Here is a 21070-nt window from a genome sequence, read left to right as displayed (position 1 = left end):
TTTTGATATCATTTTGATGTTTCTTAAAGTTTGAAAACAGAATTTGATGCTTAAAAAAGTGATTGATATCACCGTTATAATTCGAATATTAAAATACTAACGAATTATATTTTTTTCAGTTTCTTGATTAGTAATTGATTTGTTTTTAAAGCTGCTAAAACTTGTTATTATTTTGGTAATCTTCATGTAACATTTAGATCTCATTTTTGATCTGAAGACGGCTAAGTCGACCACAGGGTTGTCAAATTATGTTATCATGAACGATTATATCAGAATATCGAAATAAGTTTTCACTTTGTTTTCGTTTTCAGCTCGGGTGGACTTCTTCTTAGCATGTGTACCACCAGTGCACGACGACAAACAGTGGAAAAAAGACACAGGAATCCCCCGAATAGCGCGGTTGGGAGTGCTATCCATCCACCCTGTGGTGGCATATGTACATTTTTTGCAAAACCATGCTACAGCGTAAAACAAAACAGCCAGCACACGGGCGGTTGTGTATAGGGTAAACGCTCCTATAGTTGCGGTACGTTAGAAGCGTTAGGTTCCTATAGTTGTGTATGGAGACTCCGTACACAACTATAGGAACCTAACGCTTCTAACGTACCGCAACTATAGGAGCGTTTCCCCTATGTATATTTCGAACGAAAGGATTTAATTGAGAATAGGAAAAACGTCGCAGACCATTCTTTTTCAAACAGTTTATTGTAATTAAATTTTAGTTGCAAGCTTGCGTGTGACAGTCAATTATCAAATACCTTATTTACGCATAATTTTATCATCTATGCTTATGCCATAGTAATTAGCCACAAATCAGCAACATTCTAATGGCATCTATTTATGTCTGGTCTTGTCTGCTTCTTTGTGCGAAAATGTTCTGTCGCTGGCAGAAAACAGTTCAAAAACGTCACGACATTTTTGCCGTTTGCTATTTCGTTTTTGTGTGTCTTCATTATGGCCATGTTATGGGAAAAAAATCTTAAAAACTAGTGCTCGTTCCACCACTACATCGACCACTATTTCTCAACTGCCCTTTAAACAATTGAGCTTATTTTCTGTAGGTGACTAGTATATGGTTGGCGCTAATCACACACACAAAATAAGCTTAAGGAGGACAGCCGATAAATAACGGTGGGTAGAGCGCACATTCCACCATGCTATTCGGGGGATTCCTGTATGTACCTAACACTTTTTCTTCAGACATGTTCTGGTAGATCGATCGCAATTCGGTACATACAACTAGTTCGATTAAGTACATACCAAAACACTATGACCGATGGATGGTGGGCGTAAAATTGATTTCAAGGCCTGTGACCTTCGCAGGGACCAATACTTTCGTTTGACACCGAGCACCGTAATATCACTAGTTTTCGAAATCACTACAGCTCGGATTACATAACGTCCGAGGAACATGATGGCTTCGGCCTCAGGTCACTTGGTTCTTCAGGTCTTCTTAGTTCATGATTTGTTTGTCTTCAGTATAATTTCAATTTAAACTAATTTTTGGTTTGCACAATAAATGCATTCGCAGTTTGCTAACCTTATTCCTAGAATTTTAGATTTTCCAATCCTTCATATAACCATCCAATTCGAATCACTGCAAATTGGTTGGTAGCTGCACGGAAGTTGAACTCTAACTGAAAAATTTCAGCTGAAGGACTTTCTTCTAGTAATATAAATAGCGTCCTTTTGCGCAGAATCAGGACTCAGGACAAGTCATGCACCTCGACAGAAGCTGAGACCGTAACCGGTTTCCGCTCTTGGAATGGCGTGACAGTTTTGTTTTATATCAAAGCCCCACTCCATTGTTCCTTTTATCAGTGAGACAGTAGTCCATGCGTGCCTTTGCCACCAAAAGTACGAATGAGAAAAGGAGGTAAACAAAGATGAGTCATTCACCGGTGAATTTGTACGCTACAGACGACCTTGATGTCGCGACATGCGCTGGTAGGAAATTCCAGCATAGCGCCTATGTTGCAGTGAAGGTGAGTCATCGTTCTGGATATGCTGGGATAACAGTACATAATATGTTTCGTTTGGCACTTGTTGAATTAAATTTCAAAGCGTGGATGACTCATGTTTGGGAAAATGTGGGGGTACATCAATACGAAATTATGCTACATTTGAACATTTTCTAGTGCGTTTCGTGACCAATCCGGTATCTGATATTGCCTTCAACTCCCTTCGAGAGATTAACTTCCATGTCGACTAGCCGAACTATGCGTGTTTTCAAAACCTCTGGATCACCAAAGCTCATTAACTTACCTTCAGTGTGGCGCCTTTCTCCTCGGTTTTTAACCCATCCATTTCCATTGTGTTGCTCATAGCCGCCAGAGCCGCTTCCTCTTTGTACTGAACGTCCCCTGCATGCAGTTGTTTCATCTGCGCGGAGTTCATTGTCGCCTGTTCACTGCTAACACCATCCTTCACTACCTTTGTTTTTGACTCTGAGGTTGTCTTTTTCTGCTCGAATTTTACCATATCCACCGATCCGTTTATGGCCACTTGTCCGTTTTGCACAACTCCATTGGGGGTTTTCACTACCATACTACCATACTGTTCCCCGTCCGAGTCCGGGTGTGTCACCTGGTACTCCGACCGGGGCTCGTCCAGACTGTCCATCGAGGCTCGTAATCTGAAAATAAGCGGTTCAAACAGTTAGATAAATGTAAACGCAGGCATCCTAAGTAAATATTTACCGCTTCTGAAGTTCGCCCATATTGGAGGAGCCTAATTTTTTCATCGTGCTCGCCGATGACTCTGAGGATGTCGTTTTGGAAGACGATGAGCACGTTGATGTGGATGTGGAAATCTGTGAAGCCCTGCTGTGGCCAACTATGTTTTCAATCTCGGCCATTGAGTTTTTTATTTCACCGAGGTCATGCTTGACGGCAGCTGCCGAAGTGGACGTTGATTTGGAAGATGAAGACGATAAGGATGTGGTCAGCCGTTGTGTCGATAAAGTTTTGGCCATCTTTGAAGTTGTGATAGTGTTGCTGTTCGTTGAAGACGACACTTTGGAGCTTTTGCTGCTGGAGGCGGTGTTCAGGAGCTGTAAGGTACAGGTGGAGAACATTCGGGTGGGCATTAGTTGATGTTCAATTGGAGGCAATTGTTTCATAATGCAATCAAGAGTTCACATCATTCAGGAGAGGAGATAGCTAAGATAGGAATTTTCGTTTCAATCAATCAATCAATCAGAAAACCGACTTTAACTATGTTGTTTGTATTACTTCTGCGTGAAGTTAACCGTGGCTAACTGGGGAGTTTGGTAAAGAGAGATGATCAACCCGATTCGTACCTTTCTCAAAGTTGTGCTTGCTCGCCTTTTACTCTCTAAATACAATTTTCACACTGCCGTACTCTAACGGATCTACCAACTCTATGCTTTCATCTCCTCATCTATCGTATAAAAATGACCACTTTAGTCTTAGTTGAAGATGCTAATTTCAAATAACAGACTGTAGTGGTAATTTTTATACGATAGATGGAGTACGACCTACAACCGCACTACGGTTGTTATTTGAAGGAAGGCATCCAGACCTACGACTGGATGCCTTCCTTCAAATAACAACCGTAGTGCGGTAAAAAATCGGTAGAACTGTTTCAAACACGCAGTTGGTACTTGAGCGGTCGGTTTTCATCTCTTTTTGCCAGTGGTGGCGGGGGAGAGACACCCCTCACCATCCCTCTCCAAAGGGGGAGTTTGGTAAAGAGAGATGAAAAAAAACCGATTTGTACCTTCCTTAAAAAGTTGTCCTAGCTCGCTATTCTAATATCTATATGCAATCTTCACACTGCCGTACTCTAACGGAACTATCAACTCTATGCTTTCATCTACTCCATCTATCGTATAAAAATTACCCCTACAGTCTGTTATTTGAAATTAGCATCTTCAACTATGTAAATCGTTGACTTCACGTAGAAGTAATACTAAAACATATAGTCAAAGCACTTTAGTCTGTTATTTGAAATTAGCATCTTCTACTATGAAAAACGGCTTGCTTAATCACCGTAATGTTTTCATCAAGTGTATTCATGTTAAGAGGAGAGGTGCTTGATATGGGAATTGTCTCATTAATAGAAGTTACTTTTCTGACTGTTTCCGGTCTTCATTCTACAGGTATACATTCCTCTTGGATCCTCCCTTAGCTCAGTTGGTAAAGGCGCAGCTACAAAGCAAGACCATGCTGGAAGTGGCTGGGTTCGATTCCCGGTCCGGTCTAGGATTTTTTCGGTTTGGAAAATTTCTCGACTTTCCTGGGCACACAATTATACTAATGCAAAAATGGTACCAGGCATCGAAAGCTCTCAATTCATAACCGTGGAAGTGCATCTAGAACACTAAGTTGAGGTCACGCAATAAGCTAAAGAAGATATTCCTCTTCTTCTTCTCGATCTTGGATCTGAAACATTTGTCTTTAATCCCGTTATAAAATATCTAGATAGAGCTGGAATTAGGGCGTAACAGCCTTTGTAAACAATGACTTTTCATTGATTTCTAAGAATTCAAGGGACGCCTATACAAACCAACATATAATCGAGTAGGGCTTCTCCTACTTGATGGTGATGTGATTTGCCAGGGAGAGCCATGATTTTCGAGAAATCCTGCTGCCTAATTTCAGCTCTATCTAGATATGTTCCTTGAACCCATGTCGAGACCCAACGCTAAAACGCCAAATGATGCACTTGACCTTCTTCGATTTGCATGAAACTTTGCATAAAGGGTGTCCACGATGAAATTGCCACACTATGAAATTGCTCTAACTTTTTAACCGTTGGGTAGAATTTAATGAAAATTTGGGTGGATTTAGTTCATAGTGCATTATTTACATCCTGCAAGTTTTTTTTCCTGTGATCAAAACTCGCGGAAATGGAGTCGAAAGAACAGCTCGTGCGTGATAAAATCTTGCGCATTCATCACGAGAACAAGGATCTCTCGCATCTTTCCATCGCTAAAACGTTGGGAATCGCGAATTCCACGGTGTCGCGAGTGATTAAGCGGTTCGAGGAACGGTTGACCACCGATCGGAAGCCCAGAAGTGAAGGAAAAAGTATTCCGTACAACACCAAAAATCACAACCGCGTAGTTGGGGCCTTCAACCGAAATCCGAACGCCTCCGTTAGGGATGTGGCTAAGAAGCTGCACCTAAGCCGAAGTTTTGTCCAGAAGGCCAAAACTAAGGCTGGGCTTCGAACGTTCAAGGTACAAAAGGCCCCTAATCGCGACGAGAAGCAGAACAAGTCCGCCAAAACCCGTGCCAGGAAGTTGTGCCTCAACATGCTGACGAAAGTTGAATGCTGCATCATGGACGACGAAACATATGTGAAGGCCGACTTCAAACAGATCCCCGGCAACCTGTTTTTCACGGCCAAGGATAAGTTCAGCGTTCCGGAGCATGTCCGCACTCAGAAGATGTCCAAATTTCTGGTTTGGCAAGCCATCTGCACGTGCGGGAAGCGGAGTGCACCTTTCGTGACCCAGGACACGATGAACGGACAGGTGTACATAAAAGAGTGCCTCCAGAAGCGGCTGCTTCCTCTCCTGAAGGTCCACAACGTCCCAACAATCTTCTGGCCGGATTTGGCCTCGTGCCACTACTCCAAGGACGTGCTGAAGTGGTATGCGGACAATAAGGTCAATTTCGTGCCAAAAATGTTCAACCCTCCCAACACTCCGGAGCTCCGCCCCATCGAGAAATACTGGGCGATTATGAAGCAGCACCTTCTTAAACGACCTAAGGTAGTGAAGACAGTCGAGGAACTGAAGAAAGTATGGGTTTACATGCAAAAAACGGTTGATTCACAGGTTGTGCAGAATCTTATGGCCGGGGTTAAGGCCAAGGTGCGGGCATTTGCGTATGGACTGTAAATAAAATACGAGTAAAATGGTAAAATGAAGTTTAATAGTTATTTCTCAATCCCTGAAAATTTGATGGCAATCGGATGAAAACTCGAATTTTGCGAATCAATTTTGTGTGTGGCAATTTCATCGTAGACACCCTTTAATTGTTGTTTGTTATGGGCATTGATACACATAAAATTTTCAAAATGAAGCCCTTATTTTTTTAATTTTAGCATGGAAATGCCACTTGAATAATTTTACTAATTTCAAGTAAAAATTCAAACAAACGTTAAAAGCCTAAATATCGTAAAATATCCTTGAACGATTTTTTTAAATCTCATGAACATTGCAAATGTTTGAAGTCTTTAGAACTATGGACACTTATAAATGACAATAATCGTAGAACAAGAAGTTTTGATAAAAATTTTGAACTTTTTGTTCAATCGTTTTTTAGGTAATTTTTACTCAGAAAACAATATTTGATACATTCTTAATCATTTTCTGTAAAAATAAACATGAAAAATGCGTACTAATAAAAATTCAAAAAATTGACCAAAAGTTCTTGTCCCAAGATTTTTGTCAGTTTTTATGTGTTGAATTTTTAATTTTTTCAATATGTTCAAAAATCGAGCACCTCGATTCTGATTAATAGGTTTTAACTTTTTTTTAAAGCAGCAAAAAAAGGATATCACATTTAATTCCACCGAATTAATTTTTGTATTCATGTCCGATATGTATTTCGACTACACGACTACGTTCCCACTTATTCAAAATCTAAATCCCTTAAATACTCCTCCCATAGGAAAAAATGTAAAGATCACAGGTATAAAAATGAAACTAAAACGTGCAGAATAGGAACCTACCTAACTAATAACCAAAGATTTAAGTAAAATAAAGGAGAAAATCTGTACAACTCATTAATAAGGAAAATTCCCAAAGGCTCGGTAAAGTTGCTCTGTGATTTAAAACCTCCTTTGTAAATTGAACAAAAAAATTCAGCGGATCTGGATTTGAGCAACTCTGTAACTCAGGTCTGAAAAAATACAACTTTAAAAAAAAATTAAAGGGTTGTGTCCTAGACACGACCGCAGTATGACGTAGAACCTATCTATATATCTCTATCTATGATGCATGATATATGCGTTTAGGTTAACATCCGACGTCCCTCCTTTTTACATATTTTGCAGAAAAAATACATCAGAAGTCCCTCCTTTTTTACATATTCTGCACAAAACATATCTTCTAAGCCCCGCAACTGACAGGATTTCCCGCCATTTTATTATGAATGGGGGCGGGGCAGAACGTTTCTTTTGTGCAGAATATGGAAAAAGGATGGACTTTGGATGTTAATATAATTTCATAAATAGAGGTACCAGATATGTTTTACAGTCAGTTCATAATATCATCATATTCGATATCTTTCAAGCAATTTTTTTTCTCAAATTTGAAAGTTTTGGTGCGGGAAGAATTAAGGGAAAAACTTCTGTTTTTACTGATAATTGTTTAAAATCTATTTCCCGGAAAAAAGTGATCGTCAAAGTCCATGTCTTTTTCGGGTTATTATTGGGGGGGAGAGAGGTTGTTGAGGGGGGGGGGGGAGGGGGTTTACATACATTGCTTTTCCTCATTGTATCGCATTCCTCATTGTGGTCACGCCGTGACCCACCTTTAGCCGCTGACTTGGTCCTGCAGAACCTAGTGCCACGCCGTCCGAAGCGACAATGAGCAAAAGCACGACAGCAGCGCTGTTTTATATCTTTTCAGGTTCAAGCAGAATGGTGTGCAACCAAACCTGATAGGATTTCCCGCCGTTTTTTATGAACGGGGCGGAGCAAAAAGTTTCTTTTGTGCAGAATATGTAAAAAAGGATGGACTTTGGATGTTAATATAATTGCATATATAGAGGTACCAGATATGTTTTAGAGTCAGTTGTTGGTAATTCATCGAGTGTATGTCTCCTGTTAAGCAATTTTTTTTTTTGAAAATGTTGGCTCTGCATGTAAAAAATTAATTGTTTATATATAATTGTGGTTTGCTTAATATTTATTTCCCGGAAAAAAATGATCGTCAAAGTCCCATGTCTTTTTCTGGTTATGTTAAGGGGAGAGGGGGAGAGGTTGTTAAGGGGGAGGGGGTTTTACATGCACGTTTTTTCAAGTCTCATTCCTCATTGTGGTGGTCACGCCATGACCCACCTTTAGCCGCTGACTTGGTCCTGCTTGCTGCAGGACCTAGTGCCACGCCGAAGCGGTAATGAGCAGAGGCAGAATATTTATTTCAGCAGGTTCGTAATGTAATATCCTATCGATTGGTACCTATATTTGGATTTTAATTTCATATATAAATGACAAAGTTACAAGCGTTCAAAACCTAACACTCCTCCACCACCCATATTTTTTTGATTTGCACCCCAGTATAGTCGACAAAAACGTAGTTCTACGTCAAAATACACAATTGAGCGGTGCCAGTGGTTTGGTGGTAAGCGAGACTGCCTCTCTCTTTAAAGGGCGTGGGTTCAATCCCAGTCGGCGCCGTCGGGATTTTCTGAGGCATAAAATATCTAATCACGCCTTCCTATGGAAGGGAAGTAAAGCCGTTGATTCCCGGGCCGTTGGTTCGATAGGTACGATCTAGGTGTGGGAGCTGCCTCCCTGACGTCGGTAGCATTGGTACTCAGTACGGAAAACAAGATCGACGGAAAACAAATCAAGGAAAATAAAACAAAAAAAAACTAATCTTAATTTATTTATCTGCAAAGTAAACCTTGCATAGCTGAGCAAATCTCTCGAAAACATTAAAACGCTCTGACACCTTAATTTTGACCATTCAAACAGCTTGTGTGGTTTCGCGAATGCTCAATCAAATGACGCAAATAAAGTGGTACTTGGAGTATCTAAACCTGTCTTTTGACGAAATACAACAAATACATTGTCGTTTGATCGTTTCAGGTAGCACATGGTAGCCGTTTTACCCTTTATTAGTTTTGCTCAGCTTGGCCTACTGTGCCGACAGCGCGACGTTCAGCTCAGCCACTGCCGTGTATTAGCAAAATTAATCATCATTTAGTCTGTTGAATAAGATGTGCGGGAATATTTTTAGAAAACCAGTTTGTCGCACTTGGCGACATCTCAATTACTACCAATCAGTGGCTACTGGACGAGCAGTTCTAGGCGCAAAACGTTTTAACAAGTTGTTTGTATTTTTTATCCAAAAATAATCAAATCGTGCTCCATCGCATTTCATTCCCTTCAGCTCAACGCACACGACTAGGTGACAGCTTATTAGTAATGGACCGTTTGTTTGTGGGCGGGATCGCATTTCTCACGCTACACGCTACCAATATCGTCGACTTACCGCACACATGCAGTTATTATTTTTAAACTTTATAAGCTCTTCAAACGAACAAACCTACAGCGCGCTGCACGTTTAAAAACAGACCGCTCGTCCTGTATTTACCTTTTTCGTTATACTTTATCGTCGATTTCTCGGAAATTTATCGCGAAAGATAGTTTATTCACAAGTCGGTATTTCACTTCGTAGCACTTTCACAAAGCACTACCCTTAAATTGTTCTTGAAATGGCAATCGTTTCATATGAGATATCCTAATGCAGATTTTCTTCGAATTAATGTTCATCGATACTGAGAATGAGCAATTTAAGTAGAAATATTCCCTGAACGCGTGGAGCGTTGAGAGTTTCGCGAGTTGTTGGTCGTTCGATCGTTGTACAAGTACTGAAGATTTCGGCTTAGCTCACAGGAATCGGTCGCAATCTTCTTCCACATGTCACCGTGTATGTCACCATCATCACACGTTTCTGGTATCGTAGTTGTCGTGAGCGTCGCATCTTTAGTTGGCAAATATTTAGCGGCTCTCTTTCTTTCTTCTAAAAATGAGATGTGGACACAAAATTTTTGCTATTCGCGTTGTATCTACTGATGATTTATTTCAAATAAATTCAAATACATTTGCTCTTTACTGTACCAATTTCTAATGTGTGAACTGTTATTACTGTTATTAATGAGAGGAAATAAATTTTACTTAATTGTTTTATTTTTTAAAAATTCCCTTATTTCTGGCTAAAACGCCCAGGATCGATTTAAATTGTCATACAATTTTTCGAAACCGCGAGCCGCTAAACTTTTCTAGGACACTGCCAACAATAAAAATCTTGTCAAGAGCATTTCAAAATTTAATTGGATACCGTGAATATTTGGCACCGGGTCGATGAGTTTCGTTTTTCATTTTTCGAGAAAATGGTACACCGCGACAACGAAGACGATGAACGTGTGTCACAGTTTTCCGAGAAAATCGCATACGAGACACCTTCCCGCGAAACATGGGAAACGGATGCAAAATTAAGCCAAAATATAAATATTTTTGGGAAATACCCTCGTCCCTCGCGTAGTCTTGAGTCTGAGAAACGATCAGCGCCATCATACAGCTGAGCGGTAGCGACGGCCCGACGTCAGCTTCTAAGCTTGCACATGTCTGTAACCGTCGTTAGATAATCAGTTGACTGACCACTTAGTTATGTAGTAATCCGTTTAGTTCCTGCCACTCACAGATAGAGCAGTTTTAAGACGCCCCCACCTTGACATTGTTGTTGTTAGTCACCTCGCGGTGCGGTAGGCAGTGACGAACCTGAATGAGTAATACGATCCTCTTCAATTCAGCTTCTTGTCCTAGTGTATAGTCGCCATTTCTTTGCGTATAAATATAACAATATTTATCACCTTGGATTGGCGGTACGAGAGTTTGTACGTTACATCCATTGAGCGGTGATATTTTTTCAATAGAACATGAACGGATTAGATGATTTTTGCCTTTCTCGTACCTAGATGTACTCGGAAAGTTTAGAATGTACCAATGTGCCTCCCGGATTCAAAATCGTCAATATGATGCTTGTTCGAGCAAAACATGACTTTGATTTTTTTTAAACTGTGCAAAATAATCTGTGGTCCCAAAACGATAAAACATCGATATCGTCATCGGGATAGCTGTTTAAATCACTCATCAAATGAGATTTGGTTTTGAGCTCATCTCAGCTCAGTATTCTGCGAGGGTGTTCCTGCTGAAAAAAAAATACACGGTGCATAATAATCCCTAATTTGTCCAAATCCCATGGCGCAGCCAAATCAAACAAATTGATGATCATTAGGTGTTCCAAATTGGGATTAGGATCAACGTGTTCGGGATGCGTCTTACCTCCTGCGATGAGTTGATGCTGGCATTGGACATCATTGAACCCGTCGTCGATCCCGTCGCTGCTAGCGATGACGATGATGATGCATTGGTATTGAACAGATTCTTACCGAGGCGATGCGGCGGGAGCGTGGGCGTCCCATGGTCTGTGTTGCTGCTGTCCGTGTCGGCCAAGTCGGACATCTGGGCGTAAAAGGAGAAAAGAGGAACTATTGTTATTCGTCGTCGGTGAGGTTTGGAGGAGCTATAAAGGCAGTCGAAGCGTGCGACAGTTGGATGTGCTTGGCGTTTAGTATTGGATATTTATTAGCTACAGTTGTTTCTGGAATTTCGATACGTTGGTTGGTTAATTAAAATGCAATATCCGACACATCTTGCTGCTAGATTGAAATGGTAATGCAGAGGAAGTTGGTGAGTGAGACACGATCAAGGGGTGCATTTGACATGGGACTCCGATGAATTGATGATTGATTTTGAAGCATGCCACGATGAACACCTATGATAAATAGCCATCGCGATATCGAGCCCAAAGGTTAGTAGCATGACTTTCGGTTGAGGTGAAGGTGTGTTTATTTGTGTAAATTTTAATGAATAAATTGAAATTTACAACTGACTAGCTGACAAGGGGATCTCTGTAGGAAGCTCGTTAAATATTCTTAATGTGTGGGAGTTGAAATGTAGTTTGCTCTTTTCTGATGACATAGAAGTGGTTCTATTTAGTTAGCCACAAGCGGGTGTTTGTTTACACTCTTCGAAGCTCATTATCTCTTCTCTCGTAGACGAAGAATGTCAGTATGTCAATTATCACACATTCCTATAAGGTGATTGTACTGTGAGCTGTCCTTCAAAATAACTTGTGAATAATTGATACCACGGACTGTTTGCACGATGTTGATAGCTAAATTTATCTTTCTTCATTAATAGAAACCATCACAGACAAACGGGAACCGTTATCGGGCGACGGGTGACGATGTAAACAGAATCGCCAAATCCATGAGAAGGAACTCGTGTATCGCTGTTGATATACAATTGAAATCTGTGAAGAGTGATTGTGTGGAGAGTACTTATCAGTGGCTCACGGGTGTGATAGAAAAATAATTGCTTAGGGCAAATAAGCGCAGCTGAGGAACTGAAGTGGGCTCTGTTGAAAACTGTTTGTAATTGCCGCCGTTGGTTTCAACAATGACTACAAGTGCGGAATGTAATAATACACTCAATAAGCAAGGAAGATTGCCTAGTTACATGACAACGTGGCTTTTGATGAAAGGTGGGCCGAGAACAGTTGACCAAAAAAAAAATGTTCCATTCCGATTTGGTAATACATAAAAATAAAACAAATTGGTTTGGGATGAGTCAAGCACAAATGAGCCGGAGCAATCAATCACCAATGTTTGTACATACAACAGTATGCAATTTAGCCAGTCATACCTGAGAATTCTTGGCTGTTGTCATATCGTTCACATTGAACTGATAACAACGGCTTTGCTCTGTGGTTATAAATCACTTTTTGATAAGGGACCACCCATGAGAGGGGTGGAGGGGGGTTGGTGTATTCAGAATATGTGACCGGTTATGTGAATTATGCATATCAAAATACGCTACCTGTGGGAGGGGGAGATGGTAATTACTATAGCACGAGATAAGCGTAATGCTAATTGCAGGTTGTCGAAGCCATGACGTTTTGGCAACGAAAATTAGACAATTAAGATTGGATTTACTTACTATTCGATATGTACCTACTATTTATGAATAAGAAAATGTAAAAAATCATGCTCATCAAATTTAGAGAATGATTGATATTATATTTAAATATTGAATACGGTGTCGAGATAGCTGTCAAACATTAGCTTTGAATAGAAAGTCTCATCCTCACAGCAAAAAAAAAAAAATATTTTATCCAAGATGACTTCAATCATGTTGAAAATCTTATGTAATTTTTATGGCAACAACAATAAACAAATCCAGAACAACATGTGAAAAGGGCATACAAGCTTTTTGTAAACAAACCTTTGTAGGCCCTTTTCTCACCAACCGAGGGTCACCCACGCAAACCAGCAATATCATCGGGAAGGGGAAAGTGTCCCCTACTCGGTGATGTTAAAGGTTTGCGTTGGTGTCATATGGGTGGCGAGAAAAAGGCATAAGAAGGTTTGTTTACAAAAAGCTTGTATGCCCTTTTCACATGTTGTTCTGGAAATGCAGTAAAAACAGCGTAATGTCAGTTCATGCACTGTATTAGTGATAATTTTGTCCGTTTTTGGCAAGTAATATTACACCATATTTTCGACACGATTGAAGTGCATCCACTTGATGTGATATAAAAATTATTTTTGCTGTATTGTATTGCTCTAAGAGGATTGTTTCATGATATTACCCATCAGAGATTCTCTTACAGTTCAATCTAATTGTTATACAGAATCAACCAGGGTGGCCAGCGAACTGAAAACCGGGAAATAACCGGCAATTTGAAAAGTATCTGGGAAAACTGGAAAAAAAATCCGGAAATTCAATGGGATAACCGTCAAATATCTATACCTAATATAGGGTGTCCCAGAGAGTATAAGCACAGTTTATTATTGGAATAAAACAACGTTGTGTTAATGAACTAAAATTTTTATTTCCTATATATGTTCTCTGCAGTATTCTCTTTCAATTGGATGAAAATAATCCGCAGTTCCTTTAATCGTATGCCAAGGAGCAAACTGTTGATCTGACGCTGCCCATGAGCTGCAGCACAGATTCCTTGGCGATAATTTTGGGCACTTTTGTCCAGTATTTTTCAAATTTTTGGATTGAAATCGCTGCCTTAAAGTGTTTCCGTAGATATCCTAAACTTTCGATTGACCAGGCCTCCGGATAATTCTGGCACGTATTGTGCACTGTTTGCTTTGTAGCAAGCTACCGTGTCTTTCGAGTAGTGCATTGACACCAAATTGGACCAAAATAGTACTGGGCCATCATGTTGACGGATCATGGGCCGCAGACGCCGATTCAAACACCCCCGAACGTATACTTAGTCACAAATGGCTATGACAACTTGTCACATTCACATATCGCTTGCCAAACCATGGCCTTCTTACCATTTTTTTTCCGTAAAAATGACTTATTGGCATCTTCAACTTCCTGACCATCAGGACTGAGTTCTATTGGTCTCCCGGAAGCACCTTGTAGTCTAATTTGACGTATATTTCAACGTCCATAATAACACACTCCAATTTTCCACCATCAGGCTATCATATAGCTTCCGAGCCCTCGATGCAGCTTGTTTCTGACTCCGTTTTGGCTTCTTCTGCATCTTGAACATTTTCAGTCCATTTCTTGCCTTGGCAAGTTGGACGTTACTCTTCAATGTTCTCAATGTTTTGCCAAATCTCGAACAGAAGCAGTTTTCTTATTGACGAAAGCTTCGTGATCTTTTGGTTCACTTTTCGGTCCACCGGTCCCGGTTTACGGCCAGATTTCAATGTGTACTCGAGGATAACTTCCGAACTTCCGGATGGCGGTTTGGACTGCTCCGATACTTACATCCTCCATTTTCGCAAACTTCCTTATTGATAGGTTGGGAATAGTGTGCCATTTGTGCACGATCTGTTTGCGCTTTTCCAGCGAAATTCCTCGCATTTGGATGATTTTGTAAACAAATGCACTTATCACACACAAACTTGTTGAATAATAAGTAAGCAACAACACACATCGATGAACAGCTAACAAACTTCATTGGGGTAGAAATGGCGGCGATTTAAAAGTGTGCTTATATTTTCTGGGACCCCTTTTCCCCTTTAAACGTTCACTTAAATTGTAGGGTATATTTTTTTCCATATGGATGTATAAGTTTATTATTATGATTTTTTTTTCTTCACATTATTATTATAGAGCTTACGAAAATTTAGATTAAGTATTCGTTATGATTTCTAAGTCATGTAGATTTCAACGTTACCTCCTGTTATATTTCCAATTGACTTAATATTTACCAATTAAAAATTAATGGTTGAAAATCGTTTAATAGAAACTTTTTGAATTAATTAATTAATTTATTTATTTGATGGCAACCCAGAGTAGACCGTTCAATTATAATTGTATGTTATGTTCTACTTCTAAACAATATTATATCCAAAAAACAAGACTAAACAGTGTATTTTTACATTGTATTTCTTTTGCGTGTTCATAATTAAGGAATATAATTGAAGTAGGGGAAATGGCTCTAATGTTGGCCTATGGATTCCCTTGAAACTCTCTTCGTAATTACCATGGAACTCTCTTTTGAATTCCCTATAAACTCTCCTTAACCATTTCCTTGGAATCATTCTTATAATTCCTTTGCAACTATTATGAGAAATAAATTCTTTTGAAATTCTTCTTTTCTTTCTTTGAACGCAAAACTCTCATCAGAAATCTCTTATGATTTCTTCGATATTTGTTGATAATGTTGATGTTAGATAAGATTCTAGCTATTTGAGAAGTCCTGGCCCAATTCATAGTTTTTGCAATTCGAATAGCAACATGGGTATCACATAACATATCAAAGCGGACCCTTTTTTTGTTTTGCCTCAGTGGTATAAATGGCATAGTTGGACATCGATCCGTCAAAATAAAATTTTCGTGATATCGAAGCTGAGCATTCTTAAGGACCAATGTCGAAAACAAAAAACTAAAAAAAAAAACAAGCCACTAATTTTACCGGATAGGAGAACTCTTGCTGTACACAATCATGGTGTTGGTTTTCTTGAGTGAGTTTTCATTTTCGAGAAATTCACGCAAAAAGTAATTGTTTACGTTTGCAGCATTGGCCCTTATGAAAGTAAGCATTGACGTTGACGGCGACTTTGCAACTCTTTACTCCTGGTAAAATCCCATAAGCATCTGACAATCTATGCATGAAATCTTCATTCCTCCAGCAAGCCGCCGTTTCTTCACGCAAAGATTGACATAATCATGTGGGTTTTTCATAGGAGTGAAAGTGTAAGGAAATGTTCACCAAGTTTCACGCACAGACTGATGTCTGCTTATGGGATTTTACCATAGGAGTGATGAATTGCAGAGTGACCGAAGAGGCGAATTGGCAATAGTCACGGTAATGCGTAATGATATGTAAACAGGTGAGGCCCAGATAATTTGTCGTCTCTTTTGTTCCTCCGCTGTTTAAATGCTTGACGGAGTTTGATGTGTGGGCATTCTTTTTTCGACTAGTTTGACAGGGGGCTGAAGGATTTTTAACTAATATTTTCAAGTCGGTTAGAAGGCAATCAAGCGTTGTTATTCAGTAATATTTCCTATGTACAGATGCAATATTTCTTCGTCTCTTCGATCTTTTTGGTTTGCACTGGATTCATTACGGAAATTATGTTAATTGCATGTAACTTAATGCAAACAATTCGAAGATTTGATGATTATGTCGAATAGGTGTGAAACTATCATTATGTCTGTGGTATGTTGAAATATGGTTAACTGTGCTTTTAGTGAGTCAACTTATGATTACAGCACGAAATATCCAGTTGGCAAATTAACGATTATTTTCGTTAGTAAATAGTGCTTAACTTTGATACATCTAGCTGGGAGTCCCACCCTGGGACCTTAGCCTTAGTGGTCGATTTTTTTTTGCTATGATTGTGTGTAGCTCCTCCTTTGCCTTTTCGATCAACAAGGATCAACCTTACCACGTTTTTTTCAAGAGATGAGATTTTCAATTGACGGCAATTGAGAAACATAGGGAGTGTTGAAATCTTGGATATTGCAGGTATTGATAAGCGCTCGATATCATTTATCGTCCTGCTTGCAAAATTATTGTGAATGAAACGATGCAAAGTCAGCTCAAAACACTGCGTATTTTTCAAATTGGACTTCTGACTCTTGTTCCAAATTTTGCTGCTTCTCTCTGGGCTTCAAAATGTAAGCACTTAATTCCAAATTTACGTGGTCGTGTTTTTCCTCCTACGAAACCTAATGAAATTATTTCTCATTTTACAGCTGGTATAATCAATTTGACAGATCGATGTCCATCAATACCACTTGAAATCACTGAAATGGGGTCGATTTTTGTTGATCAAGTTTCACATATGTTATGTGTGGGTATGTCAATGCGATAAAAAGTCTTACTGAAGTCTGTATAGCGAGCTGCTACATGGTTTCCATTGTCCATTCGAGTACATTTGTGTTTGTTGAACGTCCTTTGAAGAATCTACGTTGCATGTTAGTTATTCTGTTTTTTGACTTGATAAAACAGTTTTTTCATTGAGGATTGCTTGAAAAAGTTTAGGAATGCAAGAAATAATGGCAATTCCACGGTAATTACTGATGTCGGAATGTTTGCCACGTGTAAAAAAATCGCGTTCTAGATAAGAGCTTTTCCCAGATCTGAGGAAGTTGCCGAATACCAGCGACATATTAAAAAGCCAAACAAATTGAGCTGTAAGCTCCAATGCTATGTTTCATAAACCCATGTGGGATCCCGTCAGGTCCAGAACCTTTGAAGACATCTATATTATTTAAAGCGTCCATAATGTCCTGCACTTTGAATTGATTGACACTAATGTCTCTAGTACATTCTGGGAAGAAAGCAAAATTTTCGCGATCGCGAAGAGATGCAAAGAGATTGCGCATTTCTTCCGAGCTAACACCTACATTTTCGTTCAGATGCATTCTTGATGGAAAGTTGTCCGATTTAAAATTAGTTTTAACGTGGTTCAACATTTTTTTGGGCATAATTTTATTCTAAGTTTGATTTTTGGATTGTACTCCTCAAATGCAATATCAATGTCCAAATAGTTTGCCAAATTATTGTTGTTACTATCCCTTTTATACATTTGGTGTGCTTTTTGCTTGCGATTATTACATTTTTATTTGTTCGTTATACCAGACTGGATGCTTTGAAAATTCAAATTTTACCTGGCGCCCCATTTTTTTTCAATGATACATGTTCAAGTTTTCTTTCAAATAATAATTTGTAAAAGATATCAACAGAAGTTTCAACATTTTCTTCTTTTATAAAAATCAGCAGCGCCGGTGGTGTAGTTGTAATCGCCGCCGGGATGTTCTGAGCCATAACATCTCTGATCACGTCTTTCTTCGGAAGGGAAGTAAGGCCGTTGGTTCCTGGTTTTAGAGTTTATGGGTCGATAGGTAAGGTCTAGGTGTAGGAGCTGCCTCCTTGGCGTTGGTAGCATTGGTACTCAGCACGGAAAACAAGATCGACGGAAAACAAATCATGGGGAAAAAAATCATTTCCAAATATCGTTTGCCAATCGATTCTGTTTAGCCTACGTCTTATGTAGTCATAATTTGCCTAATGATATTGAAAAAGCTCTTCATACTCGCAGTCGTCGGGTCTGTTGTTTTCATGAACAAATAAAGAAAATTCAATTTCTGTCTGAAACGCTTCATTTTTCCATAATGGAGTTCATTGGAGAAATCTTCATGAATATTAATAAATAAAAAATCTAGGTAGCAATGTTTCTGATTTTGTGCATGATTGAGTTGATTGAGTCCTAAAATTGCAGTTTTGTCAAAAATAAACAGCAATGTTATATTTTGACTGGAAGTAAGATGCTCTCATTTCCAGTGCCTGGAATGAAGTTAATACAACGCTGATTGAAGTCTCCGTATATGTGAACTTTTACTTCGGGGAGTAGCTCGGACGTAATTTCGTCAGCAATATGAAAAAAAAAACTATTCATATGTATCTTTACGTGCATTGTTTGGAGGAAAATACACCGAGGCAATGCACCAAAATGTCTATTCCTAACTGTATTTGAGATGAACTAGTATGCTGGATCGTATCAGTCGACAAATTTAAATTGTTAAAACTTAATTAGGGGCTGTTCACAAACTAAAAATAGAGTTCCCACATTCGTGAACCACAGCCGTGAACCATAGTTCACGGTGTATATTTGTTAAAATTTTGTTCTGGATAGTTGGTCGTGATTTTTAGTTCACGGTCCGTTCCCGTTTTCGGGAACAATTTTTTTTTCGTGTACGTAGACATACAAATTTTAAAAATTGTGTGTGGACAATTGTTTACGCAGGGGGAGGGAGGTCAAGCATCCCAAAAAAAAATGTCTACGTAGTTAATGAACAGCCTCTTTCCTCTATTGATGTAGAGAAATCCTCATGTCCTGGATAATGTCGGTTTCTGCCGGATCATTATCTTCCTCCACGGGGTGCGTCGGTGACTCTAACGTGGGATTAACGTGCTATACGCTGTTTACAAGATACAAGAACGATTGTGATGCATAACGAAAATTTTGTTTTTGTATCAGAGGCAATTCAAATATGACGTCACCTCTCTTCCTATAACACGAACTGTCAAACATTTCAGACGACAATGTTATGTATAGTGAATAAGAATCCTCGGCTCTGCAAAGTTAATTTGATTGAGCCTTAGCAAATAAATCAATAAGCAAAAAAAAAATCCTCTTATTGTTACTATAGAAGTACAATGTATCGGTATTACCAAGCCGGAGGGTTCACTTCTCGGTTCGGGCGAGGTAAGAGAGTATCGAGCATAGAGTATCATTGTGCTTTCCAGGACTCTAAATTGAGAACCGGCAAAACGCTCGCTTCAGAAGCGTAAAAAGCCTAGAAGAAGAATCTAATGATAGCGAAAAAAGTTGCAGCAACCTTGCTTGACACTGTTTCTGTTTGATAATGGAAATGCTCTGGTCAAATCGACACTGCATTTCACTCAGGGCACTTCCAGACCAACCAAAATTTAAAATTGAGAGTCAAACGTTTCAAATAGTGGCTCAAACATAACAATTGATCATCACATTGGCTAAAACTAGCCATGTGAACATGAATCGATACGCATTTGGCAGGATTGGTATGGTTGTTAGACACTATGTCAGAATAGTATATACAATATATAAAAAATGTATTCATAAGTCTTCTACTGTTTGATTGTATAATCCCAACTTTCTATTTTACGGTAGCATGGTAGAATACTAAGTGATAAGAAATATTAATTTTCATTTCCTCTCTCTGTCCCTTTCTTTGAAGCTCCTACGTTCACAAATATGGGTTTTCCTAACACCTACGGAAGCTGATGATAACCTTAGGTCAGGTGCCTACTGTTTTTGCGGAGGTGTGACATCTGCTAGCACGTCAAAACATCATGTCGAGATTCGCCACACACCACACGACATTGACGTGATGTTTTGAAATGTTGTATGATGTAACATCGCTGCTACACAAGTGGGTGCCTGGCCATAGGTTTTTTTTTTAAATAAAAATTCGACAGAATTCTAGAACTTTGAAAAGCAAATATTCATCTTTTTACCTTATTAACACGTAATTTATGCACGCCTTATTGCGATTCATTAACACCGAGAATATCCATAATATTCATATTGAGCTCAATTACCTTGCTTTTTCATTATGTCGCTACAAGCCCAAAGTCCAAACGGAAAATCAATGTTTTTACCGAACTAGGGACTGTTCATTAACTACGTAGACATTTTTTTAAATTCTTGCCCCCCTCCCCCTGTGTAGACAATTGTCCATAAACAATTTTTGAAATGTGTATGGTCCGTGGATAATTGCCAACCCCTCCCCCCTCAACTCAACGTAGTTAATGAACAGCGCCCCATGTAATCATAAATTGCATTTGATGCAGTTGAATGACATTGATAAGAAACTACTAACCCGCAATATTTAAATAGAAACAACTCACTTAATTGTAGATCTGACGTTAATTAGCCATTTTCGATGAAATGTAGATGTAAACAACAACATCAATAGTTCGAGTTAATTTGATAACAAATGGCTGAATCCTGAACCACTTGTGCTCTAGATCTTATTCCCCTTGAATCTGTTCCGAACTGTATCGTTTAAATATTATTTATAACACCCTCTCGTCCCACACACACGTGCGATTGCAGTTGACAAGATCGCTTACTGGAAAACCAGCAAATGGAATTATATCATCCATTCATGGTGGAGGAATTTTTCGCGTGAATCGTTACCGCGAAAGAATTCAATTCGGATTTTGATACTCAGCTGACACTGCTGGAAGAGAAATCATCGTACG

The 21070-nt window shown here is 39.2% G+C and overlaps 1 protein-coding gene across 7 annotated transcripts in view; it reads right to left on the bottom strand.

The window, feature by feature from the left end:
• Sarm (sterile alpha and armadillo motif) overlaps positions 1-21070 on the bottom strand; it is a 131636-nt gene that overhangs the window by 22173 nt on the left and 88393 nt on the right. For all 7 annotated transcript variants that reach the window (XM_065237533.1, XM_065237534.1, XM_065237535.1 and 4 more), the window contains 3 exons: positions 11053-11232; positions 2700-3052; positions 2266-2635 (listed from right to left, as the gene is read on the bottom strand). In XM_065237533.1, the coding sequence (XP_065093605.1) occupies positions 2266-2635; positions 2700-3052; positions 11053-11232 (903 nt within the window). The remainder of the gene's footprint in view (positions 1-2265; positions 2636-2699; positions 3053-11052; positions 11233-21070) is intronic.

This window comes from Ochlerotatus camptorhynchus, unplaced genomic scaffold, assembly GCF_037179485.1.
Source record: "Ochlerotatus camptorhynchus isolate MF236.1 unplaced genomic scaffold, CSIRO-AGI_Acam_v1.1 ptg000631l, whole genome shotgun sequence".
Taxonomy (NCBI): domain Eukaryota; kingdom Metazoa; phylum Arthropoda; class Insecta; order Diptera; family Culicidae; genus Ochlerotatus; species Ochlerotatus camptorhynchus.
This window is presented reverse-complemented; position numbering and strand designations above follow the sequence as displayed.